Below are 27,610 nucleotides of genomic sequence, written 5' to 3' on the forward strand. Positions count from 1 at the left end.
CACGTTGCGTGTAATTTGTGGTTTTCAGGTTTGTGTATATGAGCTGAAGATAGTGTTTAGGTGGGTATTTGACATGGAATCTGCCTTCTGCTCAGCAACATGTTCAACAACTGCTTTCGAACCCTCTATGATGACAGGGCTGAAAATATGTGCACTGCTGTGAATCTGTCATCTGCAATATGTCAGGAAACACTCTTTCATTGAAACAGGCCGAGAGAAAATACCAGGAAGCAGGACTGGAGTAGGACTAATTCTCAGCCTGGGAGTTTTAAGCCTAACTTATATTGTGATTGAGTGATATAGTCCTGTATATGTCATCTTTATTCATGAACACACACGGAGGAGCTTTTGGAGGCTTGTAAAACACTGTGTGATTCTGCATTTGGCATCTTCAAAAATGTGGTGACATTTGAACATGTATTTAAATGGTGTGTGTTTGACCTGCGGTTTGGTGCATGACGTGGGCTTTTAGAAACGTAGCCACTGATAAGTGCGTCTGAACTGAAGTCATTTGTTAGTCATTTGTTGGATGAGTTCATAGTTGTCTAGTAAGTCTGAGAATTTGGGAAGGACACATAGTTTGTTTTTTCCTTGTTTTTCTTTTTTTTGTGTGTCTGAATTCATCGCAGCTGAGTCACTCGCACAGCACCATTAATCTCATGCACAGTAAAGTGATGACAGATGCTGAATGCAAGCGTGTGTGTGTGTGCGTGTGTGTGTGTGTGTGTGTCTTTAGAACTGCAGGAAGAACACCTGTGTGGATGTAGATACCAACCAGCAGAGATCACTGACTTCTACACCTGCCTTTTGAGAAAAACAAAACAAACACACACATTCACACACACACACCGACAACCACATTGTAACTGATGTCATTTGATTTTGTCACCGTACATTAAATGTTCATTGGGTTTTTTTTTAGAAATGCTGAGAAGACGTAAAAGAAACGTGGCGCATTTCAAATATAATTTCAGCATCAGTTTTCCCTGTTTATGTTGTTTTGCTCTGGTTATTTCTGCACAGACCATTTACCAATACCTGCTGGATCCAACACTAGAGATCTAACATTCAACGGAAAACCCCACAGAGGACAGACAGAGAGTGAAGAGAGAGGTGTGGCCAGATCTCTCTCTTTCTCTCTCTCTTGCACACACACAGACACACACACACACACACACACACACACACACATACACGGGCCTTCACACATCAGTCAGACAGCCCTCAAGTCAGGAGAACCCCTGGCTCACCTTCACACAGATTCACAAATCACACAAACACACACGCACACAGACGTTGTACTGACATGAATCTATGCAGTCACTTTGACTCACATAAACACACATCTCCCTCCTCCCTGCAAACACACACACACACACACACACACACTCACTTCAAAGGAGGATTGCAACCTGACAGGCCAGTAACACTAAGAACCCTCATACTGTCTTTTTTTTCTAATTCTCCTTCACAGAACCCACCTGTTTCTGACAAACTTTCAAGTCATATACCCCACCCCCTCACCCCGCCCCCTGACTGAAAAATACTTAAAGTCAGTATACGTATGCTGGTACTCAGGTGCTATCTGTCTGATGTTCTCTCCATCTCCAGCCAACACTGTACACCCCTATCAGAGGATCTTCACACACACTGAGCCTTGTCTTAACTAGACAAAATGTAACGATGCACTGTCTTGCCTGCACAACTGGGCAGATGTGAGGTGCAGCTTTCTGTAATCTTATCTGAAACATGTTGCATGTATGCCGGCACTGACCTCGGAGCGATATCTCGCCGATGTGAAATACAGCTTGTGTTCCTTCACAGCGTCGGCCCATCATGACCCAGATGAACAGTACAGATGAGCAGGCGGCAGTGAGCTGTGCTCCGGGACTGTGTCAGCTTTTTAAGTGTGGGTGTAAGGTGTCCAGATTCTTGTTCAGGCAGAGGGCGAAGTGTAAGGGCCAGCTGGTGCTTCAAGTGTAGATTCTTCAGGGTCGCACTTCAAACAGAGTATAAAAGGATATTTACCTGAATAACAGTATCTAAGGAAACTCATGTTACCTTGACAAAGCTACCATTGGATAGCATGTTGAGTAGCTCTGTTAAACACAACAAAACTTTGTTTGCAAGTTAAGTGCAAAACAAGGGCCTTTGTGCATGGACTTTCCCCGTGTGTGTGTGTGTGTGGGTTCTCCCCATTTCTCTGGTTTCCTTAAATAGGCAAATTGGACACTCTAAATTGACCTTAGCTGTGAGTGTGAGAGTGAACGGTTGTTTGTCTCTATGTGACCCTGTGATGGACTGGCGACCTGTCCAGGGTGTACCCCGCCTTTTGCCCTATGTCAGCTGGGATTGGCACCAGTGCCCCCCCGCGACCCTCATGTGGAGGATAAAGTGGTAGATGATGAGTGAGTGAATCTGTGACAAAATCATGCTTTGTCTGTTTATGTACAAGTCAAAATCAAAGACTGCTGATGACGTATCATATTCTTGAACATATGTCTAATTTTGGAGTATAGATTTTATCTTTTTGTTTTATTTAACCTTTATTTAATCAGGAAAAAGACCCATTCAGATCAAGATCTCATTTTCAAAGGTGACCAGGCCAAGATTACAAACAATAAATTAAAATAAAACAGTGGTTCAAAATTGACACAATTTTAAGAACACAGGCACTGATCAATGTATTCCTGTTGTCTGTCATTTAAGATGGAGCGAAATGAAAGATGTCACTGGAGCGTAAGGCGTAGCTGCTCGTAGATTCAACCATAACCACTTACAACTCAGTCCCAAGGGGCGAGGTGCAAAGGAAGGGTCGGGGTAAAAATACATAAGAAATGGGATAGGGCTTTGAACAGACTTAATGGTTTTGAGTCTGCATATTTACGTGTGTCTGATAAAAGAACAAGGCAATGGAGAAAAATGCCAATGATAAGGATTGGCGTTAATAGCCAGTAGTGCTGAGTGTGCATTACAATCCTGTGGCACACTTGACAGCAGCCGCTCAACATGGAAAGTCATGGCAACAGCCTGCTCTCTTAAGTCAAGGACTTCTCACCTACACCCGAAAGTTTTCTTTACCTGGTGAATCAGACAGCGGAAGACAAGTTGTGGTTATGAGGGAGGTGAAAAATGGAGAAACCATTGACATCGAATGTAAGATTGTAGACATCTACAAGTGCAGGATGAGTCTTCCCCTATTTTACAGATGGTTTATAGTGTGGAAATGCCATACCATGTTTTTATGTGTATACAGTATATGGTAGCTGGGAATAGATTCCTTGTGGGAGATACAGAAGCTCATATTCTGTTGCTTGGTGTCGCTGCATGTTGTCCTCTGCATCTGCAAACCCAACAGAAAAGTCTTGAGAATGTGTGAGGTTGTACTAGTGTAGTACTAGTGCCTATTGCTTCAGTCCATCAGTGACTGTTGGGATGTGAGCCAGTGGCATTATTGAAGACACTGTCTCACTGTTTATGGGCAGGTACAACAATCCAGTTCCACATTTCTCAAGGACAGGATATGGACAGTCTGAGATGAGCAGGTTTGTGCTGTGTATGGTGGTTTTTGCCACATGTGTGGATATAAATGTATGTGGTGCCTTCATGCAACAGTTTTAGAGCGTCTGTTGTGGCTCTGGTGGGGTCTTATTAAATATGTAATCACTGCGTTGCTTTGACTCAGGCAAATGCTGTTTCTGTCTTTACTGAAGTACAATACAAATCACCAGCATAGTGGTTAGGGATGTAGGCTCCACACAAAAGACGAAGGATGAAGAATTTTACCTTTTTTCTCCTTTTTCTTTTAATAACCATGGTCAAATTAACCAAACTGGCACACGGCAGGAAAAGTAAACTATGCTGTTTTTACCGAAACATGAGAATATGGTAACAACAAGGAGCAATAAGGACATGATAAGCAATAGGATTGAGGCAGTAATGTAACATTATGTATTCCAGCTGCTGTAAAACACTAAAAAAGAGGAAGAAGTTTTAACAGAGAAGGTATTTCTTCATCACTGTACAGTTTTAAGTCGTGCACACAGTGATAATTCATACCAAAAGAACAATATGTGGTGTCATGGTGCAACAGAAAACAAAACCCTCTCATGGCTTGTTTGGGATTTTTTATTTTATTTTATCTCATACCTGTAAAAATATATTCTCAAAAATAAATAAATATATGAAATAAATATACTGTTTGTCCTAGGTAACAAAACCTTATAAATAAGAATAAAATCTGTCAACAAAAGTGTCTGTGTCAGTTCCATGTGGTCATGTGGGAGAACAACAGACTTCCTTCACTGGGATCCAGAATGAGTTCCACCACAAAGGAAATCCTTTTAAAATGCCACTGGTCCTCTTCTTCTCTTATTCTCCAGGCTCTTTGTCAAAAAAGTCACATTTTCTGAGCACTCTCTGTCTTCAGAGCAGTTTTTGAAGACAGTCCAAAACATCACGTCAGTCAGCCTGATCCCAAAACAAACATGGCTGATCTCCAGTGCATGAAACTACCTTTAAGTGTAAACCAGCCACTCTGTATCGTGAATTAGACATTAAAACAAATTGTTAACATAGCAGCCACATAGTGTATAATAACATCACAAGCCCTACTGAAAATGGTAAGATTCACCAGCCACAGCAGTAAAATAAAACAAACATATTAGCAGCCAGTTGTTAATCTCAACTAGGAGTTCCACACTTATGTCCCCTTTAACATGCAGTTTGGAAAAGCAGCTAGTTGGATTTCATTAGTGGTAACGCGTAGGAAATCCGTAATGTATCTGTTTGGTCACCAGAGCCACTCCACAGGCCAAAAAAATGGTTCTTTCATAGAGGTTTCACAACTTCCACAGAAGAGCCTTGGTGCTGTTCGGTCAAACTCCACCATCAGTCAAACACAGTCTGGTTCCTTCTTCCACTCCAGTGAGGAGTGTGGAGTTGGTGTACTATTTATGATCTAATTCTGTTTAGATCAACAAGATCTCCCATTTTCCTCAAGAACAGCCCAGGATTGGGTGCACTTGGCTTGCCTTTTTTTTTTTTTTAGCTCAGACCAGGTCAGGTCAAATTATGACTTCCCATCACTCTCAACTCTGGCCCAGTAAGTCCCTGTACAGCTCTGGTACTCTATCCGGGTCTACAGGCCTAGGTAGGAAGTGAGTGAACCGCTGATGTCGCCTTGACCTTGTCCCGTCCCGTGAAGTCCCGTCTTTGTTCAGAGCAACAAAGTAAAATGGGCCTTTCTCTCCATGCCGGTAGATGTTGGAAGAGTAGGTATTGTACCAGTTTTCTTCAAACTGCTCCCTAAAAACACATTCTGCTGACAGCTTCTCCTGTAGGATAAAAAGAGGAAATGTGAGGATTATGGTTGACAGCGGGCTCAACTTGAGATATGTTGAAATAAAAATTGATATAGACTGAATATGGATGTTTGCTTACCGATCCATACAGTTCTCCCCTGCTGTTCATGGCGAGGTAAAGTCCACTGTCCACCCCTCTGATACTGACCAGTCCGACAGCGAGACTGATGAACTCCAGAATACCTGTGTACGCATTACATCACGTTATATTCACTGGCAGACACTTCAAACAATAATCATCAGCCCTCTGTGACACGTCTGAAAACATACGACTTTAGACTTCATTTTTCAAACACTACATGACAGCTACACGAACAGGATCCTACATCGTGCAGATGTACAGTATGTGAGACTGAAATGTACCTACCCTCGCTATACAGGAAAGTAAAATACATGTTCTACAGTGTGTCCACAGCAGCTGACTCTGACAGGCACGTCTGTGTGTCTGGAATGGCCTCTGGCAAGTTACATCCAAGTCTTGAAAGTGGAATAAATCAAGTGCCAGAAGTGCTAAAGGCTCGCAGCACAGACATTTTCTAAGAGGTCTTACTTTTGATCTGCCGCGAGTTGCAGCTGTTAATGTTGATAGCTGAAGATAAGCTTGTGGAAGACGAGAAAAGCTTTCAATCTAATCTTAAAGGGGGAAAATGTGGTGGAAATGTGCAAATATTGTTCCACCTGGTCAGCTCATTTGTGATGAGAAAAATTGTGTGTGTCACTGTATGCACTCTTACATCTACTGTAGTTGTGTCATATTAATGCAGCAGCTCCTCTCATCACATGTGATTAATGCAACCTGTGATGTTATTCCAGGATTCTTTAAAATAAGTGCTTCAGAAGGTGGTGCAGCGATACAATTACATACTTTTATGTTATTTCTCATTAAAAAGAATATCTTTCTGTAAAATACAGCAAATAGCATCAAGACATATCAAAATATCTAAATTTCATCTCTTTTTCTGTGTTATCATTTTTAGAACCTTTTCTGCTACAAACACTAGCTTCTTCAGGACCAGAGGTTCTCATTGGGACCAAAACCTGGTCCTATATGAGGCAGAACCTCATCCTCTGGTTAAAGTTAGGATTAAGATGTGTCCTGTGGTGATGTTGAAGTAAGGGTTAGGTCTTAACTGGTTATGGTTAATGTATGAGATAACGCTTTAGTAAGGCTGTCCAAATGAATGGAAGTGAATGCAGTGTCCTTAAAAGAATAGCTGTGCAAACCTGTGTGTGTGTGTGTGTGTGTGTGTGTGTGCGCGCGCGCGTGCGTCAGTGTATCGTCCAATAAATTATCATTACTACTACTACACTGCTGCTGCTGCTGCTAGTGGTAGTATTTCTATACTACTAGTAATAATAAATACTGTTTTTTACCAAATCTGCTGTGGTCCTTCCTGGTGCCCTGCACGGTGCCATCGGGACGGATCTCCAGGTGAAAGCCGGTCCTGCAGTAGAGCTGCCGCCGCCTCAGAATCCCCTTCAGGTGGCTGAGGTCCGCCAGGCTGCGGGACAGCCTCTCTGCGGACACGACGTGCTCCTGCTGCTGATGCCCGTGTCCCCCCATCATCATCAGTCCGTTCACCGAGTTGTAGTCCACCGCCCCGGCTGGGGTGAGAACGAAATGAGAGCCAACGGGAGCCGGAGCGCCACCCGCGGGTCCAAAGCTGTCCAGAAATCCGAAACTCCCAACCTCGCCCGCTGCCCCCATCACAGAGGAGACACCCGGTTATCCGGTTTGCGCTACACTGTAAGAGATCCGAGCCCGGGTCCAAGTGATGAGCAGATAAGAGCCTCAGTGCGAGCAAGCGCTGGAGGAAGAAGAGGAAAAGTTGGACGCGCAGACATGCGCAGAAAAATCCTCAATCAAAATTAGAATCGTTGCGCGTTATTTGGCGCAGTCAGCAGCAGCAGCAGCAGCTTTAATTAAAACGCCAGCTACCTGAAATCAAACTCCCGCGCGCTTGGTGAACGCAGGAATCCTCATCTGTGGCTGCTCGTGTTCCTTCTCCTCCTCCTTCTCCTCCCTTCTATTTATCCCTCTCTCCTGTCCTCTGTCCGCTCCCTATCTCTCCCCTCCACCACGGGATACTCCCATTTGCTCCAGTGCACATCAGGAGGGTTTTCCTCTTCTCTCTCTCTCTCTTTCTCTCTCTCTCTCTCTCTCTCTCTCTCTCTCCCTCTCTCTCTCTATTCCCTTCAGCTTTTTTATTTCTGCGGTAGCCTCCCTCTGCTCTCTCAGCTTGCAGCAGCAGCAGCAGTGAGCCCATCGCATCCCAATAAATCAGCTCTATCCTTATAGAGATTCACCTTAAGTTGCCTCCTCATGCAAATCATGCCCCCGGATCCCCTTCCTCCCTTTACGGCTCATTTCTGCTCCCGTTTGAAACGGAGCCCCTTCATCCCTGAGCTCGTCTTCCTCCCTGTCCTGCATCACCTTTGATGTTCCAGTGTTTCTGCACACGAGGAAATTAAAAACTACAGATAAAAATTAGCCTGACATGCTTCTTTCCCCTCCAGCTGCACAACTGCATCCACAGGCGCAGTGTCATTTTGCGTATTACTGGCACTTGAGCACTGTTGGACACCTGCCAGTTGAAATGTTTGCGTGTGCCGCAATGGGACCGCGCAACTCTGCAGCAACTTGTGTGTGTGCGGCGTGTGGAGAAAAGGGGAGAGAGAGGGAGGGGTGTCACACGGCATGAAAGTGATATTGTCATTATTACCTTAAACGCTTTACAGCCTCACACACGCCCCCATTTCGAAATGACTCAGGTGTGGCAGCAGAGAGAGGAAAGCCCCCATTTGCGTAATTTTCGCACTCGGCTGATTTATTGGCCGTTTTATGTAACGCAGCCGCACGTTTACGGCACACACACACACATACTGCACAGTCGCACCACACTGATTCACACACACACACACACACACACACACACACCTGTGCAAACGACATCACTTGACTGTCAATCCCTTCATTGATCTTTTCCACGCGGCTTTGAACAGCGCAGGATCCTTAATTGTGGTCTTAAAAGATGAATCAAAGACGCAGAGGCTTCAAAGTGCGGGGATCTTGTAAGAGAATCGGGGCAATATGGGAATACACCTGTTTGAACTGCAGGCTTGGAAAAGAAAATACCCCCGACACTTGACACTTGAAGAACTTCAGATAGAAGAAGAAAAAAAAGAACATTACTCAACTCATCGTGTAAACAATTCCTTTAATATGCATATTCATGTCTTTTCATTGATCATCAATCTGTCCCAGTAACTGCGTATCAATGTCCCTGCAGTGTGTTGGGATCAGTGACATCTAATGGTGAGCCACTCTCAAAACTTAAAAAGCACATGAGAGCTGTGTATGAACACTGGACATACTTTTTTGGTTGCAAAAATAACTAAATGTGTGAATCCATGTGAATCCATGTGAGTTTGTGAAAACAGAAAAATTCAAGGATTTCACCTGCAACCAGGCAGTATGTTGCTGTCAATCACCTTGTGTCCACTTCTATGTGCCATACTTTGTTGTCTGTTTTCTAATTTACACATGTTCTATTGAAGAAAACCCGGTCCATCTCCGCAGGAAAATGTTTACTGACATTATAAATTAAGTTACATTTAAATTTGTGCAACCAGCGGAGTCACTCCCTGGTGGCTAACTGCTACTTCATGCATGGGCTTCACTATTCAAGATGGAAAACTCCATCCATTTATAAATACACAATATGGGAACTATGAAACTATAAACTATACTATAACTAAAATATAATTGATTCTGTGTGGACTTTGCATGTTCTCCCCGTGTCTGCGTGGGTTTCCTCCGGGCTCTCCAGTTTCCTCCCACCATCAAAAAACATGTTAGAATGTTCGGCACATTCAGTCAGGTTGGTCCCTTGTGGCGGCACGCTCAGTCGCAGCGGTTCTGATCAACCCTCCATCTTACCGTTGTACAATTTCGGTTGTATAATGACAGTAAAGATGATTTCCTTCCTTTTCATTTCCTTTCCCATAAGCTTCTCCTTCAGGCTGCTGTAGAACACAAGATAACAGCCCTAAAAAAAGTCTTATTCTAAGGCTATACAAAAAAAACAAGTTTATAATTTGAAGCAAACAAACATACACATGTTACATATTGCACCTTTAAAGCACTACACTCACTGAGCACAGGTTTATTGTCAGAGGGATCAAACTGCAGCTTTTATGGCTGATTGAGACTAGTTTGGTGTAAAGAGGCGCATGGCCATGTGGCCTGGACTATATATATATATATATATATATATATATATATATATATATATATATATATGTATGGCATTGATTTTGGCAACCGCACAGACTCGCGCTCTTACGCACACGCGCGCGCACAGCTGTCCCCTCCCTTGGGAGTAGCGTTGATAAATGAGTCGAAGGTGCAGAGGTGTTTGTGTCCGTGTGCGACCGCTCATGTGGCTGAACACGCTGGTCATTTTTTTTTTAACTCATTTATTTTTTAACTAATGTGGATTTGTGCATCATGATATAAAGATGCAGGCTCATACTTTACTGTTGTGTAACATTTTTATTCTACTATTTACTGTTAGGTTGTGCGTAAATGTAATAAGAGCACGTGTACGACGTAAGACCCTGGCTTTTATTGGCGTGGCTCCCTCTCCCCCTCTCCCTCGGTTCATTAGTATTTATGACCAGAACAAAAAAAAATTGAACTTTTTTTTTTTTTTTTTTTTTTAAAGGAGACAGGATCGATCTTGAATCGCCTGTGGCCTGATCAGGTCCTGATGTATTGGATATCGATCTGCAGCCACAACATGGCCACAATGAAGACGTCAACTACAACGGCACATTTCCACTCACACAGAGCTCATTGAGCTCCTCTGGTCACATGGTTTACTTTACAGATCACATTTTCTGGGTTAATGCTGCTCTGACTGTATGGCTTGGGACAGAGAGTGAAGCCAACCATGCAGCCAGCATGGCAGTCGTCTTGGAGGAGGAGAATTAGGAGGGAGGCCCCCAGGGTTACACCTCCACCCTGCACCCACACACACACACACACACACACACACACACAAAGAAATTGCAACCTAATCGAATGCCTGGGTAATGGAATAAATGAATAGATGAAAAGTAGCCTCAGGGTTATTATGAAAGTGGTTTCCAAACCAAGGTTTGGGAAACTCCATGAGTCCTTGAAAGCAGGATTCAGAAGCTCCATGTCAAATTATAAATATATTTCATTTTCTAACCCCCTTTTGTCTCTCATTAAACAAACTGTGAAGGTTAAATGCAGGTATTTGAACTTAGAGATCTGTTTATATGGTTTCTATGCAGCAGTTAAATTAATATCACTTCCAAAGATTGTGCACATTCCACATTAGTTGTATTTTTTAATTCAACCATTACAACATGATTATGATTATGATTAGTCAACTCATTAAATAAAGAACACATGAATCAAAATAACCCTATTAAAGGGTTTAATAGTCACATTGACCCTTTAAACGGTGGTTTTGATAGTCATTGTTTGATCTGTTTTCAACTTTTGGCTAAATGGAGCTTACATGGTTAGAGTGATCCACACTGTGCTTCATGTGTGAACAGGTGACACACCCCATCTGTGAGACTCCTCTCCTTTATTCTCCCGGCATCAAAGTCCTAAGAAAAGCCCCATCAGGTGAACATTAGTCCTACACGCAAAGACTTAAATGAAGAGTTCATCTTTGATATTCGTTTGATACCTGCTTCCCTCTCGCCGCTTTGATCCCACACTTCCCACTGGAAATGTGATAACATGCTGACCCCTCAATGAAAAGTGAAGATTGCTACAGATTGATATTGTTGGTCACTGTTAATCTCTGTCATGGAAACTGAGGCAGCTTTCATGTTCAGTTTAAAGCTTTTTCAAATGTGATTTTGTACACGTGTGTCAGAGCAACATGTCTGTGGTGGTAAACCATTTCATGGCACTCCTTACTTCCACCTGACCTCACGTGACACTATTTACTCCATAACGTTTATTTTCAGCCGTTAATACCATGAGGTGGGGGACTCGAGTCACGTGACTTCACTCGAGTAAAGTCCTTAAGTCGCAAATTTGAGGACCTGAGACTTGCTTGCTGGTCAAAGACTGGACTTAGACTCGAGTAAAATGACTCGAAATTACTTGACTTATGGAATATTTACATTTTTATTTCAAATATTGAGGAGTTAACGTTACAATTTTTTTTTTTTTTTTTTTTTTGCTTTTTTTAAACGCAGGGAAACATTGGGTGTCTGCTTTTTTGGCCTTGTGTACAAACCTGGCAACCGAGTGACACCAACACCATGATGTGACATTCCATTCGACACTTCAAGTCCCACAAAGGAAGGTAAAACAGGAAGTCAGTCGGCTGCTATTTTAATCTAATCTAACTAGTTAATGTCTTGGAACGTGCAGACTAATATTGCAAATAAGGCATTTCCATGGTTTAACGTCAATATTCTTTACATTTTAGGCTGTGTATTTTTATTTATTTTTATTTTATTGATGTCAATTATATATATGTATAGATAAATATGTATACATATACATATATTGTTTTATGTGTTTTATGTTTATAACAATTCAGTTGTATGGGACCATGAAGCACTCTGTCACAGATAAAACTAGTTCAAAGTGAGTGTCTTTTTCTTTTTAAGCATATTTAAATGTGGCATATCTGGGAAATCATCTTCATCTTCTATATTCACACGACTTGACTTGATTTAAAGCAGGGACTCGATTTGACTTGCTTGGATTTCAATTTTTCATACAAATGTGATCACTTATAAATATGAAACCCTTTTTTTCCCCACACCAGACATTTTGTGGAATGGGAAACTCAGGTCTGACTGATATCTTCAATGGTGCTCTGTTCAGTTTGTGTCAGGACAGTGTGACACTGGGCGACATTAACCTCAACAGTCATTGTTTTTGATTATTTTACACCTTTGCTTTTTCTTCTGTGACCTTCAGTGTCTGCATGAAAAAAAAACCATAGTGAATCTTAAAGGGCCACTTCATCCAAAAAATAGATGGATCTGAGATACATGCTTCATTTCCAAAAAACGACAACGTTGAGATTGAAAAAAATATATACAATTGACATAAAACAGCCCTTCATGTCATGTTCATGTCAATCTTTGACAATATTACTATGTATTGCATGCTTCACTATGCACGCTGATATGTAGCTGAGTCATGTTTGGGCTGTTTATTTCTTCTTTTTGGGAGAACAATATTTCTGTGTCTTTGAAATGACGCAGCACTAATGTGTTGTTAACACCTTCATACGTTCATAAATGGTCTCTAATGACTGTATCACACTGATATTGGTATCGGTCGATACTCGAGTTTGTGATATTGGTATTAGATACAAAAAAGTGGTATTGTCCCATCTGTAATTACAAAAGGTCTAGTGTTTGCACAATTTTGACAGGCCTATATGTATTTTCTATGATGGATGGATGGATGGATGGATGGATGGATGATAGATAGATAGAACAATATGACATATATAATCATATATAATATCATATATAAAATATGATGTATAGAATTCCTTTTTCTTTGTTTATAATTGGACTTTACAACGATGAAAGCTATGATCTCCATTAAAACGGGTTAGTACTTTTTATTTAAAGTGATGTATCATCAGTTTTACTTTAACTTGATGTCAGTTTGTTCATGAATGACGTCACAAAATTGTGTCTTTTGACCACATATCCCTTACTCCGTAAAGCATCGAGTCCTCTCTTCTGTTTGGGACTTTGCCCTCATCCTCAGCAGCATATCGTTGAACGCCAGCACATCTCGCGATAAACCCGGGGGAAACGCGATAATTCAGAGCTGCCCGCAAAGTTCCATTCAACAGCAGCAGCAGCAGCGATGGCCGCTTTCCGCAGAGTGGCAGCGCTGGCCGGGAAACTCAACCTCTGGTCGGGGGCGAGAAACGAGCTGGTCGCCGGTCACACGGTCCGTGCAGGGAGGACGCGGGGTCGCGTGGCTGTCGGGATGTGTCTCGCAACCGGAGGCGCCGTGGCTCTTTACCTGTACAGCGATATGTGTAGCAGCAGAGGCAGGAGGATGAGGATGGAGAGGCACAGCATCAACGATTTACTGCCGTCCATCCCGACCGTCGAGGCCAAAGACAAGGTAGGAGGAGGACTCTTTACACTCGTCGTCAGAATAAAACGTGTTGTCTTCACTGCTGACATACAGCAGCTGGAGGTAAATACGACAAACACTGTGAGAAAGGGAGGAGAGCGCGCAGTATTTCCTGACGTTTCCATCCACTGACAGTGAACTAACTCTCGGGCTCAGCCAGCACAGGCCCGCCTCTATTCACACAGTTGACATGTTTTCCTCTTTCTGTGGACAAACTGTGTCATTCACTCGCCCAGTGGAAACTGTTTGCTCACTGTTTTGACTGCGTGGAACGTGTGCGCGCGCAGATGCAGCGACGGCGCTCTCCGCACCAGCTGGTGCTGAAATCACAACAAGTGTGTGTGTGTGTGTGTGTGTGTGTAGCAGGGAGCTACTGCAGTGGTAAACAAAGTACTCAGAGGTTTTAGTTGCCTCAGAAATATATATATATAGATATATGTATATATACACATATATGTATAATGTAAACATTTAAATCACGTATCTCAAAAGTTGTGGACATATAATACAGTATGTACTGGAAGAGAATGAATTGCAGTATGTATAGTATATATATGATATATATATGTACTGAAGGGACATTTGTTTACACACTGATGATCTGACAGAGTTTGGTTATGTATGATGTAAAAGGTACAAGTAAAAGTTATGCTTTTAACTGTTTACTGGACTATAAAGTAACAACAGCTAATGAACGTGAAGGTCTAATGTGTAAAATCTAGGTGAAATTATTTTCATTTGAAGAAATTGAAAATAAAATAATTAGCTTTAATTGTAATGTAGTCACCTGATTGTATGGATTGGTTGTTCTTTAATTGCCCCAGAATTAATTCATTTATAGTTATATTTCAAGAGTTACTCTACAGTGGCTGTTTTTACAGAAGCCCACAATGGACAAACAAAACATCTTTTGAGTTTTAATTAAGGATATGATCGGCATAGGCAGATACTGGCTTTAAAAGGTATTATCGGATATCGGCCAACACACCAGGATCTGCCGAATATGTCTAATGACGACAACAATAGGCTAAATAAGCCGCTCCCTCCTTGACTATGATGCTGGCGCCTTCTACAGCTATTATTTTATATATGTTTATTTAATTTGCTCAATGAAGACCATCTACATCAGCTGTGACATGAATATGAAAAATATGTCAATTTCACGACAGAAGAGAGTAAATTACCTCGGATATAGCGGCAAAAAGTCAAATTTAAATGAAGACTACATAGATTCTCCAACGCACTGGGAGGAGAAGGGCAAGGTGAGGGATATTTAGCCGCAACATGCAACGTTAACAATAAATTTTGCCGAATTTTACACACTGTACCTTTAAAATAACAAAAGTAAAAGTGCTTGTGTAGAACGGCCCATTTTAAAACTAGAGAAAACACTCAAAGAAAGCAAACCTCAGGAGCCAGGTTTCAGTTAAATGTATTGTTAACACTTCAGTGTGAAATTTGATTAAAAATGTCTAGACTGAAAGAAGCTGACCTACAGTCAGTACTACAGTACTCCCCTACTGTGCAGGTTAAAATGTTTAAAAATGTACTGTGAATCTGGATTCATGTCTGGATTACCATCACAATTTCGTAATTTCTTTTTAGGGTCATACCCAGAAAACTTCATCAAAATCTGTCCTTTTTCGGTCATGCTGCTCACAGACAAACAGACAAATGACGCTGAAAACACAACTTCACTGATGGAGGACACCAGAGAAATCACTCAGAGCACACAAATCTCAGCCAAGGAAAATAAATAAGATCCCTTATCCAAGATTAACAGTTGTTCACAGTAAAACTCTGATAGATGGAGCCATGCCAGGAACTCCAGAAAATCAAGTGCCAGTACGGACAGTATGGGCTTACCACATTTAGACAACCGAAACAGCTCACTCTACCTGTCTATAATCAAAACCAGGCACCTGTTTTATTGTGGTAAATATTCTGTGTGTGACGGGTCAGATTCACAAGCTTGTTGATATGTGCACAGGTCAATCCAGGCTACACTTTAACTTTGGTTAGGGTTAGTTTGAGTGTAGCTGTGAAAAACCCAGAGGATGGATGAAAGAGGTGCAGCTGTGAATTGTGAATATGGGGCTGCCGGAGGGGAAAACACCTGGAGCATCTGCTGTGCTGCCAAAGAGAACAAGATCAGGCAACAGGCACAGTGTCTGCTGTAGCTACAAGACATCATCACAACTACACAAGAACATGGTGATGCAGTTTGAGTGGTTTCACATAACAGACACTCACAAAAAACAAGTAAAATATACTAAAAGTCAGTAACGGACCATTCAGCAGTTCACAAAAGCACCTGTAGCAGTATTTTAAATAATTTGGCTTCTCTAATGTGCATAATAGATCCCCTCACAATCTGTTTTTACATTATATCTGTGATGCATTGGAAGAAATGATACCAGTTTAATGTTTAAATCTCCTCTGTGTGTTGTTCATCCTTGCTGTTGAGTATTCATAAGAAGAAGCTTAGTCATCATAGGCTTAATCCATTCAATAAGTTTGAAAACCTTGCTACATTCACTTACAATGACTTTTTTTTTTCTTTTACACCATGTAGTGCAGCACGGCGTGCGAACCAAGTTGCGTTTACAGAACTCTGTAAACTTCATTCATTAGCGTGAGTCAAAGCCGTGGGTGTCTCGGCTCTTACACTTGATTACGGTGCATTCTTATGAAGCCTCACACTCATCTCCTGTTCATGCGTACAAAAGTCCCCTTTGGTGAAAACAGCATCAAAGCTTTATGAATGAATCTGTGTGCTCATTAGCCTGTTCGCTGAGCTCAGGAGGAACCTCAGAGTGCTGGGCCCTGCAGCTAAACAGATTTAAATTTGGAAACCTTTCTGCTAATTGCACAGCTTCATGCTGCACAATCTGTCGGTGTTGCAGTTCTCTTACACTGCAGCTAATCAAGTCGGAGCCCTGGATTCGGAGATGCTAATCAAGTAGAGAGTGTGGTGTTTGTGTGTGTGTGTGTGTGTGTGTGTGTCTGTGTGTGTGTCTGTTTCCTCCTGTTATTGCACTGTGCCAGAGGTACTGACTCTATTTATAATCTCACAGAGCTAAATGGAAAGAGTTGGTGCAAAGAATGGATGGATCTCCTCATTATGGAGGCTCAAAAGCAGTGAAGAGGCACACACTGTTTCAATTTGAGCTGACTGCATGAGTGGCACAGTGCGCTGTCATCGCAGACGAAAAGCTGTCACAGCTGGAAAAGCTCACATCACTTAAATGAAATCCTCTGGCTGTCAAGTCAAGTGCATCACTGTTCCAGAAGCAAAATATGCAGGCTTTGCCTTCTGCTCATGGCCTCTCTCTCTCTTTCTGTTTTTCTCTCTCTCTCTCTCTCTCTCTCTCTGTCTCTGCAGTCACGTCCATTTGACTTTGAGGATGGAGACGTGTACATGTCGTCCCATGAGCATCGCTTCCGCATGTTCAGCTCTGTGGAGTACGACGGCCAGCTGTACATGACGCCGCAGAACTTCATCGAGTCTGTCACCATGAGTGAACCACGGAGTACGTATCACAGAATCGAGAATTTATTTTCTTGGTCCATAAAATGTCAGAAACTCTCACAAAACCTTGAAATGATGTTCTGTTCCTGATTAATTAATCTTTGCCTTACCTTAAACAATATCACTGTAATATGTTCTCCTTTTTACCACAAAATGATGACCATACTTGAAATTACATTATGAATAAGATGTTATTACTTCAATATAGCATAATGCTATGATTTACTTCCTATTATAAGATGAATGCTACACTATGTTATTACAGTACAGTAAAGTGTTACTGCTAGAGTTGCTGTAGAAACCCAGCCTATTCAAATAGGCCACATTTGGCACATTTCATTGTCCCTGAAAGATTCCTATGTAAATTCTTACAGTAGAACTGACCGTGAATGCAGCACTCGAGTTGTAACAGCAGTGATAGTTCTTCTGTTTTCTGTTAAATTGAGATGTGTCTGGGGTCACATATGACACATATTCATCTTATTTCAAAGAGAAACTATTGTTACAGCTAATACTATGCACTTTTTTTAAGTTCTTATTCAGTTTGAAGTGTGGGGAGGACAGAATGACCTCTCTCAGATTCTGTTCAGGCATCATTCCTTTATTGTTTATTTTGTGCACTTTTCGATGTGCCTGATGTGGTCTGATGTGTCAGATGAGACCAAATTTAATGGGGGAAAAAAATGTATAAACGCTTTTTCAATTTCTATATTTGTGCTGGTTTAAATCATCTGCTGCTTACTGGCTGCAGAAAGTGTCTGGCTCAGCTAAATGTCTTGGTTTGGAAATGTGGCCCATGTGAGTTTGTAATTGAATCGCACTCATGTAAACAATTTACTGAGTTCTACAACAGCTTAAACCCGAGGTAGAAAATATCTAGATTGTTAACTATATTATCCTTTTCAATCAATGTTTAAAGCAATTTCAATTTGACATACAGTGTATTCCTTTAAGACCAACTAAAGATGAGACTGCCAGAATACCAATAACTGAACATCTACTGTATACTTTTCTTTTCCACATTTGTTGACTGATAATTTCTTCCGTCTTAACATGTACCTTTGAGAAGTGGCTGTGTTGGAGTTTATTAATCTCCTTCTCTGATCTGAATATGATTTTCCAGTCGGGGGAGAAGTATAATAGATCTTCTCGACTGAAAGCAAGTTTTAAAAGTAGTTAAAATCTTGGTTTTAAGCAGGTCTTTGCTGTTACTGTCAACCTACTGCCAGTCGTAACAGATTAGTCCTTGCCAGCCAGCCTCAAAGCAGATGGCTTTACTGCCATTGTTTAGTCTGCGGTGAATGTTAGTATCTCTCTCTCTCTCACACACACACACACACACACAAGCTGGTTTAAAAATGTCCTCACAGGTTGAGGTTATCTCAAACATCCATCCAAAAAGGCTATCATCCCATCCCTCAGAAGGCTTGTGATTGTACTGCGTGCAAACTGTGCACCTGTATGTGTGTGTTTACATCTCGTGTGGCTCGCTGACACACGATACAGCCACACATACGCTCTCTCTCTGAAGCGCAATCCTCTAATGCCCCCTTTGAAGTTGAATTAGATGAACTTTGTTGTATAAAACGGAGCAAAAATAGTGCATGCTTTTACAGGGACATTCCACATTCTACAAAGACAAGCAAGGGGTACTTTAGACAGTATAAATGGCCTGTGATGATGACACTTTATAAATAGTGAGTGTGTCTGTGTGTCGGTGTGCGTGTGTGTTGTGACTGTACCCGGCACATTAAGACCCATTTCTAGATCATACAGATGCTATCTGACCGAGCCCACCCAAACTCTTCTCCTCTTTCTCTTCTTCTTCTTCTATCCTCTTTTGTCTTGTTCCGTGGCAGACAAGAGGCCCTGGAGGTCCTTGACCAAACAGGTAGGAGACACACTCCTAATGTTTCTTTCTTCTGCTCCTCCATGTTGCAGGCATCTGGTGCATGTCACATCTGCCGCAGACTTTGTACTCCAAACTGTGTGACTCCAAATGTTGCTATCATTTTTGTTTTTATCACTTTGTAAGAGTAGTAACGCATGCTTTGTAGATCATTTTCTGTCAGTGTGTAAGAAATGTTGCTGTATTCAAAAATATGTTCTTTGGATGTCTCTTTTCACACGTGTTCACAGAAATCCTATTTTAAGTAACTACCACTTAAAGATAAATGTGTTTTGTTTGCCCGGCACCTATGGCATGCTGCCCTATTTTCTGTCGTGTGTCTGTCTACATGAACAGTTGATGTTAGGAGGTGAACATTTTCCTGATTTTCAGTGTATCTACTTCTGAACCTGTGTGTGATTTTGTGTGTGCTTCTGTATGTGTGTCAGGAGCTGGAGAAGATCCTGTCAGACACTCCACCAGTATGGAGAGGATCATCCAAACTGTTCCGCAATACGAGAGATCGAGGTCAGAGAAAGTACACACTCTCTCTCTCTTTCTCTCTCTCTCTCTCTCTCTCTCTCTCTCTCTCACACACATACACACACACACAAACTTGTTTTCATATCTTAGTGAGGACACATCATAGACATAATGCATTGCGTAGCTTCTTACCCTATCCTTAACCATCCAAACTAAATGTCTAAGCCTATCCCTTCCAATCCAGTCCAACTTTATTTGTAAAGCACTTTAAAATAACCACAGTCAACCAAAGTGCTGTACAGAAGAATAAATAAAACACAGAATAAATAAAAGGCATAATAGCTCAAAAGAGGTGATAAAATGGATCTAAAACAACTAAAATAAATAAAAAGACATACAAAAATGTGGATAAGAATAATAACGTAATAAAAACAGATCAAATAAAATAAGTAAAACCAAAAACAGACTTAAATGGAAATAACATCAACAACTTAAATAGTGTCAAAAGCCAATGAAAAGAGGTGAGTTTTAAGAAGAGATTTAAAAACAGGCAGGGAAGAGGCCTGTGTGACATGCAGTGGCAGATCATTCCACTGTTTCGGGGCCACAACAGCAAATGCATGGTCCCCTCTGAGCTTGAGTTTGTTTTTTAGACAGTCAGGAGCAGCTGATCAGCTGACCTGAGAGAGCTGGAAGGTGTGTGATGGTGTAGCAGCTCAGAAAGGGGAAAGGCCATGAAGGGCCATTAACCCTTAACCTAAACCTAAACCCAACCTAAACCCAATTCTTACCCTTACCCTAAAACCAAGTCTTGACCTGTGTGTGAGATGACCTACATTTTGTCTCACTTTTATTGTGGTCATCTGTGCCAAAGCCATGCTTTTATTTTGAAAGGGTAATGTTTGTTTGCAGTGAATTAAATTTTCAATAAAGCATTCTGAACAGTCAGTAAAGGAGCCAGACTGTTATTCAGACAGGGATGCTACATAATTCATTTCCTCACCCCATACTCTGACTTTAACTAAATGCCTAACCCTTAACCTAAACCCAATTCTAATCCTAACCCTTAACCTAAACCCAATTCTAATCCTAACCCTACAACCAGGTCTTAACCCTGAAAAAGCCTTTTAAGGTGTAAGGACCAGCCAAAATGTCCTCACTTCCCCAAAATGTCCTCACTCCCTATGGTTTATACGTTTCTTTAGTCCTCACAAAGCTACACATTCAGGAACACATACACAGGGTTGCACAGCTTTTTTTTCCCCTTTGGACTCTTATTTCGACCCTAACCCTAAATAAAGGTCTATTACTAACCTTAACTTTAACCAGTTAAAGCCTAACCCTAACTTCAACCTAACCACAATTAAAATCTTAGCCCTAAACCTAACCGGTTCCTCATAAATGAGATTGTGCTTCATTAGGACCCTGTTTTGGTCTCTAAGAGGACTACTGGTCAGTATTTATGTCATAAATGCCATAAAACACACACACATACACAATATACACACAATGGCACAATGGACCGCAGATGCAAATGAGCTATTCAGCTAACTCTGGTATAGACCTGGTTCTCTACATGGTGCCTGTCAACTAAACTAATAAACAATATAATCCTTGATCTTTACCATTTCAACGAAATTGCTTAACGCCAAATCTTACCCTAACTTAACTAGTAGTTCAAAGGCACCTTAAACACTCTGATCCACTTACACACTTAAAGACTCTTAAACACACTGTTCGGCTGTTATCAGAGTAAATAAGCAACAGTCAGATTATAACAGGATTTCAGTAAATTTTCTTAAGAGTATGTGGAACCTTTACCTACTGATGTGTGACTAAACAGTGCCTGTGAGCTTGTGTGTGTGTGTGTCGCTGTAGGTGGCTCTAATCCGAGGTTGGCCAAACAACCGGCTGAAAAAACTAAAAATAAACCTCTTCTCTCTTCTCCTCTCCTCTCCTCTTCTCCTCTTCTCCTCTCCTCTCTTCTCCTCTCCACATTACATACTAAGGAAAAATAGCAAAAATATTAAGAACAAAAGAGAGACAAGGAAAAGCCCCCCCCCCCCCCCCCTCTCTAATTAAAGCATTTGTTACAGGAGTGTGTAACACACTAGTTAAACAGTCCGGAAGTGAGTCCCTGTAGTGATAATTACACACGCATAAACACACACAGGGAGAGATGCTAAATATATGGTGCCCTCTGTGATGCATCCCCTCTGTTCCTTTTATATGACGGAGGTAGAGCAAACAAAAAGAATGAGATGTGAGAGTGATGGAGTGATATGGAGGGGAAAAGGTGAAACAGGGAGAGGTGTAGTGAGAGGAAAAAAGATGGAGGAATGAACTGAGAAACAAGAAAGTTCATCATCGTACTGTAAGATACACGTGTGAGTGTGTGTTTTCTGAGCTTTTGCTTACTCCCACATTATCCAGTGCAGTGTGTGTGTGTGTGTGTGCTTATGTTTGAACATGCTCTCCTATTCATACCATGATGAGCGAGGACAGTTTAAGTCCTTGGAATTGCTTCAGATTTCTGAGAATGACAGAGCTGTGTGTCAGACAGAGGAATGCAGCATCGCCTCAGCATTACTGACTGTGTGTGTGTGTGTGTTGTCAGTTATGGTTACGTGTTTCTACCTTGCTTCAGACACATTGGATGTATTCACTTTGTGGATGACAGCTTCATGCTAAATGTAAACCCATCATGTCATGTTCTTTACTTATTGTTTTCTTATGTTATATCTAATATACTATATAAAGTGTTCATGTTTTATCTTCGACATGAGGTGAACGCCTTTTTTTGCAGGACCGACGATTCATAATTGCTGTGAAAGCCATTGTGAAGTGGATCTTTAAGCAGCTGTCAACAGCTGTTAAAGAGACCATTATATTCAGTAGTACATTAATGATTGTAAACACAGAATGTATTGTAGAAACCCGAGTAGAGTGTCTCTCCTGGTCTTTGCTCAGTTCGGGCTACACAAAGACAAGAGAATTCAATTCTACACAAAGCAGTCATGCATCAGGAAAGCACAAGGCTCACACTGCTTCTACCTAGTGTCGTGTTCACACACACACACACACATAAACACGCACATGGGAAAGCAGTCTCCCGTAACACTCAAGCGAGTCACCCTGAACTATCTGAGTGATCAGACAGAAAGCGACAAAGAGGGAGAGAGAGATGAGACGGAGCTATAGAGATTTCTAAATGGGCCCGAGGCAAGAAAGAATCACCTCCTGAAACATTTTTCACTTGCTTATCCAAACACACGCTCACACCCATTGCCGCCAGTGTCTTCACTTTGGACACTCGGGGTTTTAGAAAACCAAAAACGGTGTGTGGCCAAATGGCTGTTGGCAGCTCAGCTTGAGGAAGACACATTTAAAGATGCTATCTTCATGAAAGGAAGGATTATGTGTGTTACTATGCGTGTGTGTGTGTGAGTCAGTGTCAAGAGGCCCATGGTCTTTGAACATCTGTAAACATTGTGTGTGTGTATGTGTGACCTTTTCTTTAACTCTCTCTGTCTTGCTTGTCATTACTAGGAATCATATCCTACACCGAGTACCTGTTTCTGCTCTGCATCCTGACAAGTGAGTCCACGCAGTCTCCCCACACGTCCTCCCTTCACTTAACCTCATCCTCCACTTTCTTCTTCACTTTTTCCTCGCTTTTCCGTAATGCACTACATGCTATTTCTTTTTTTTTTTCAAGAACAAAGTTCAGCTGAGCCGAGGTGCATGATGTGAACTAAACCCAGGCCCACCCAGAACTTAACAAGACACAATTATGACGCAGAACTGGTGGATTTTCCCTTTCCCTTAGGGTACGAAAGAAATTAAGGGAGATGCAGAGAGAAAAGACAAAAAAGGAAAAAAAAAAAAAGAGCTCCACTTGAAAACTTGAAACCTTTCAAAACTTACATGCAGGCAGAAAATGTCAGGAAAAACTGATCATTGGAGATTCATCAAGTAGAAATATTTCCCCTACTCTTTAAGAGTAATTACTGCATTCCATTTTAAATAGGGCTGTCTGAAAAAAATCACATTATTTGAGTGTAGTGTCTCATACAAGGAGTGTGTCAGAGGGGAGAGAGAAGGAGTCACTTGGCATCCCACCTTTGAAGCAGCTGATCGTTGTGTGTGTCATATGTAACTAAAGAAACATGGAGCACAATGTGACTTTGGGAAAAAATACTCTTTTTTTGACAGGAAGTAAAATAAATAAATAACTGAAAAATTACAAATTAAGCTGCAGCTGCTGAGACACAATGATAAATAATTCTCCTGCTTTTTCCACACAATTGTTTTGATATTTGTTGATTCTGCAGGCTGGTACATTCATCTGACCGGCCCTATAACTCTGTACATAATCTGGATGAAACAGTGAAGGCAGTTAAAGTGCAAATGCTGTTGCATTAACATTTCTGAAGTAGACGTCGTGTCACCTCAGGCTTATTGCACTTCTGTTGATTTGAAATAATCGTATTAATCTAAAAGTCGTAGTTCGTGAAGCAGCTTTCTTGACATTGTTGATATGGCCATACAAACAGTTGTGTTTTAAAATATCTTTATCTGTAACGCAACTGTTGACTATGTCTGGTCTTCTTTCCCAACAATCAGGAATTTAAATCTTTGTCTCTTTTGTCAAGAAATGACAGTCACAATTAGAGTTTGACAGATGTGGGTCTTTCTATGGCCGATGGCAGATCCACTGATCTTTAGAAATCATTGCAGCCAGCTGCTGATTTATGAGGATAATATGTTTGATACGTCGATTTTTAGTTTCTGTTCCTCCTTCTCATAGAGTCTAACAAAGGAATAATAATAAATCATAATTTAACTTAAATAAACATTTATTCAACACGTTTGGTCTGTCTCTCTGATCTGTAGTGCACTTATATATTATAAAACATGCATTCATTACGTTTGTGAGAACATGAATAAATAATACTTGGCTGATTAACTACATGACAATCTGTGTGTCTAAATTTGATCCAAATTGCAATACGGCGAAATGCGCAATATTTCTAAAAGCCAAAATGTGTCAAAAATGACCATTTTATATTAAACATTGCCGTGACCTGTACACATCATGTTCTACAGACTGAAGAGAACATCATTGTTCATCACGGATCTGCACAAATATCACACTCTCATCATTTTTAATATGCCACTCAAATGAAAATGAGAATAATTGTGTAAAAAAATGATGATTCCCTCTGATATCGTGAATCACATCGCAAAATAATCGCAATTAGATATTTATTCAAAATCGTTCAGCCCTGCCTTTAATCACAGTTTACTGAAGCTCCGTATGTTGGAGGGGAAACCATTAATCATGACCTCATTAATCAGGAAACTGATGAGGCTTTATATATCGTTTCTGTCGAATCAATTTAATGTATGTTAATTTAAACTCCACTCTAAAGGGAGCTGTTGAACTTACTGTCCTTAATCTACATACTATCCTCCTATCCCGTCTATCCTATGTTGCCCCTGTGCTATTTCTGGATTCCAAATTACCTTTACCTCACGCGCACATGCACACGCTCACCCTATGTGCTCTGCTCTCTGTTCTCTAGAGCCCCACGCTGGTTTCAAGATTGCTTTCAATATGTTTGATGCAGACGGCAACCAGATGGTGGACAAGAGGGAGTTCTTGGTGGTGAGTCGCTAACGAAAAAAAAATCCATCCTCGGATTAATTTACATCTCAATATTATCCCGTTCACTTTAAAATGTTTACTTCCACTGATAATTGGTGTGTTTGCCGATGGTGGATTTAAGAGAAAAGCAGCTTCATCTTGCATTAATTGTATTAGTGTGAGTTTGTAGGTTTTTTTTAAGATTTAAAACACATTTACATCAGGCACAATAGGCTGTGGTCACTGTTATTATCTAAATATGAGTATTGACCTTCACTTGACCTTGTCTTTTCTTACATGTATAATAGCTTTCTCTGGTTTTAATTTGACCTCAAAACACCAATAATGTGCTTCTCTGATGTTTGACATTCCTTTTATCTGGTCTGTTTATGTCTGTGTGGGAGAAGACACTAACAAAGGAAAAACAGAGAGTTAAAATGAAGCCACATTTTTATTTCCCACTTCCCTAAAATGTTTCCAAGTTTAAAGCAGATTAACAGTGTGCACTTACGAGTTCACATCTTTTTAAAAGTGGCTTGAGTTATCAAAGTGCAGAAAACCTACATGTAGAGCTACATATGTGTCATTTTTCCACGTGGGAAGGGAAACACAGATTTTTGATCAAAACCAGTGCCACAGGAGGGAAGTGATCAGAATCTCAGTGGAGGCTCATGCATGATGGTGGATCAGCGGGAGTGGGTGGTAATGGTGAAAAATCCTGCGGGAGTGGACAGGTGTGCGAGCAAAAAAAGAATTCTCACACCGAGGGTTGGGTAAAAGGCTCTGATTTTGCCAACAAGTGACATATGTGGTCCAATGAAGGGAATATTCCGCTTACAAAACCACACAAGACACAGTTGCTCTTTGTTGTAATCATACTTTTTAAAATGTTCTTGCAAACAAAATGCTTATTTAAGCAATGGTGGTTTTGTGCCGCATTTTACATTTGTCTTTAATCTGTAATTTAAAAAAAAAAAATTTTTAAGCTGCATTTGATACTTTCCTTGGCTGAAAATGACATAAATGAACCCCCACTTCCTTGCTTGATACCACAGCTGCAGTTTCCTACTGCATGTGATTTAGAATTGATTTATATGTATACATCTGTGAACATAAGTGTCTCCCACTGCCAAAACTGGAAAACCAACACTCTCTCAGTCATCTTGTCAGAAGAGCAGCACTTGTATCCCATCATAGGCCAGCCTGAACGAGTGGACGACCCCGTGAACTCTGTCTGAATGTTTGTGTATGGGAGCATTTTAAGCTTCAAACAGAGCTTTAGATCTGACTTTGAACTGTCAATGAGATCCTGGTTGTTTCTCTCCTTACAGCTTCAGGAGATCTTCCGCAAGAAAAATGAGAAGAGAGGAAGGAAAGGAGATGCAGAAAAGTCAGCACAGTTGGTAAGACAGTAGGTAAAGGTGTGTGTTTGTGAGTAAGTGATGGGATGTAAAATTGTATTCTTTTAGCAATCCCCCCATTCCTACTGGTCAACAAAACTCTTTAAAACTGTGTTTTTGACCAGTGGGACCAGTGGTCAAATGACTTTAGCATTGATGGGATTACAAAACCGTACAACTGTCACTGTGCTCAATGCTATTGTTGTTTTCTTTTTCCTCTGACTCGTTTTCCTTCTGCTCCACTTCCTTTTTGACAGTGATGCAAATTCACATCGCTGTTATCCATGAATATTTTTAGCGAACCTTACTTTTTACAATTTGGGCCAGTACTAGCTATTTATATATCTATCTTCCTCCATTTCATTTCATTTCATTTTTATAAGTGCCTTAAAACGGTTTACTTTTACCTTTTTTAGCTTGTTCACCCGGGTTCATAATTCCCAGGTATACCCACTAATTTTAGCATGAACAAGGCTTATCAGTGAAACAACAATGAATTTCAAATTTATGCAAACACAAAATTCAGTGTCGTTGCTGCTGCCATCAGTCTGTGTAACGTTGCTACCTGCTAAAATGCCCAACTGCAAAATGCCCTTGTTTTATTGAGTTAATAAAAGTTAACAGTGAAAATAAATTCATCCATGATTTTAATGTGGCCTCGCGGTGAAGTTGAATGCTGTGTTAGTTAATATTTTTGTTAGTTAGTTAATAGTTTTGTAGTATGTATTTCCATGTATTGAAAGTGACACATCATCCACCAAGTAAGCAGATATTCGAAGTCGATCAACCCTTGGTGTGATTGCATGCTGTTGTATAGAAACTGCTGTTGGCACCACCTTATTTTCTCCTGTCTTAAATGTTCACTGACAGTTCTCTCAATTGTCTTTTTGTTATACAGGATACACTCTCATAACAATGTGTGTTTTTTCTCAGCACAACTGTGAATGACATGTAGGAGCATCACTGGCCATCGCCTTGCTTTACAACACTGCATGTCCACATTATTGTTTTATTATTATTATTATTATTATTATTATTATAACTGGCAATGTCAGGCATTAGAGGGACAATGTAGCCTCTGTGTGAAAACACCCAATGGCATTATATTTGTATTG

General features: G+C 40.9%; 2 protein-coding genes across 9 annotated transcripts in view; one reads left to right on the top strand and one right to left on the bottom strand.

Moving 5' to 3' along the window:
* Positions 1-4,114: 4,114 nt before the first annotated feature.
* LOC131467222 (fibroblast growth factor 20-like) lies at positions 4,115-7,435 on the bottom strand. Its single transcript, XM_058641004.1, has 3 exons — positions 6,738-7,435; positions 5,443-5,546; positions 4,115-5,336 (listed from the first exon to the last, which is right to left on the bottom strand). The coding sequence occupies exons 1-3, from the start codon at positions 7,069-7,071 to the stop codon at positions 5,091-5,093; spliced, it is 684 nt and encodes a 227-aa protein (XP_058496987.1). The 5' UTR covers positions 7,072-7,435; the 3' UTR covers positions 4,115-5,090.
* A 5,729-nt stretch (positions 7,436-13,164) lies between these two features.
* micu3a (mitochondrial calcium uptake family, member 3a) overlaps positions 13,165-27,610 on the top strand; it is a 32,753-nt gene continuing 18,307 nt past the window's right edge. For 5 of the 8 annotated variants that reach the window (XM_058641055.1, XM_058641060.1, XM_058641056.1 and 2 more), the window contains exons 1-7: positions 13,166-13,530; positions 16,928-17,075; positions 18,934-18,965; positions 19,412-19,490; positions 22,995-23,042; positions 25,034-25,116; positions 26,427-26,498. In XM_058641055.1, the coding sequence (XP_058497038.1) occupies positions 13,264-13,530; positions 16,928-17,075; positions 18,934-18,965; positions 19,412-19,490; positions 22,995-23,042; positions 25,034-25,116; positions 26,427-26,498 (729 nt within the window). In that variant the 5' untranslated portion in view covers positions 13,166-13,263. Of the gene's footprint in view, positions 13,531-16,927; positions 17,076-18,933; positions 18,966-19,411; positions 19,491-22,994; positions 23,043-25,033; positions 25,117-26,426; positions 26,499-27,610 lie in introns of all 8 variants that reach the window. The other 3 variants (XM_058641054.1, XM_058641058.1, XM_058641057.1) reach the window with 2 other exon arrangements.

Source organism: Solea solea, chromosome 10, assembly GCF_958295425.1.
Source record: "Solea solea chromosome 10, fSolSol10.1, whole genome shotgun sequence".
NCBI classification, from domain to species: Eukaryota; Metazoa; Chordata; class Actinopteri; order Pleuronectiformes; family Soleidae; genus Solea; species Solea solea.

What these genes read in the sequence shown, in the direction of transcription:
- LOC131467222 (XM_058641004.1), bottom strand. Translation starts at nt 7,071, where the DNA reads ATGGGGGCAGCGGGCGAGGTTGGGAGTTTCGGATTTCTGGACAGCTTT. An exon ending in GAAGGACCACAGCAGATTTG is followed by an intron (nt 5,547 to 6,737) that starts GTAAAAAACAGT and finishes ATGCGTACACAG; the next exon opens with GTATTCTGGAGTTCATCAGT. An exon ending in GGGGAGAACTGTATGGATCG is followed by an intron (nt 5,337 to 5,442) that starts GTAAGCAAACAT and finishes TTTATCCTACAG; the next exon opens with GAGAAGCTGTCAGCAGAATG.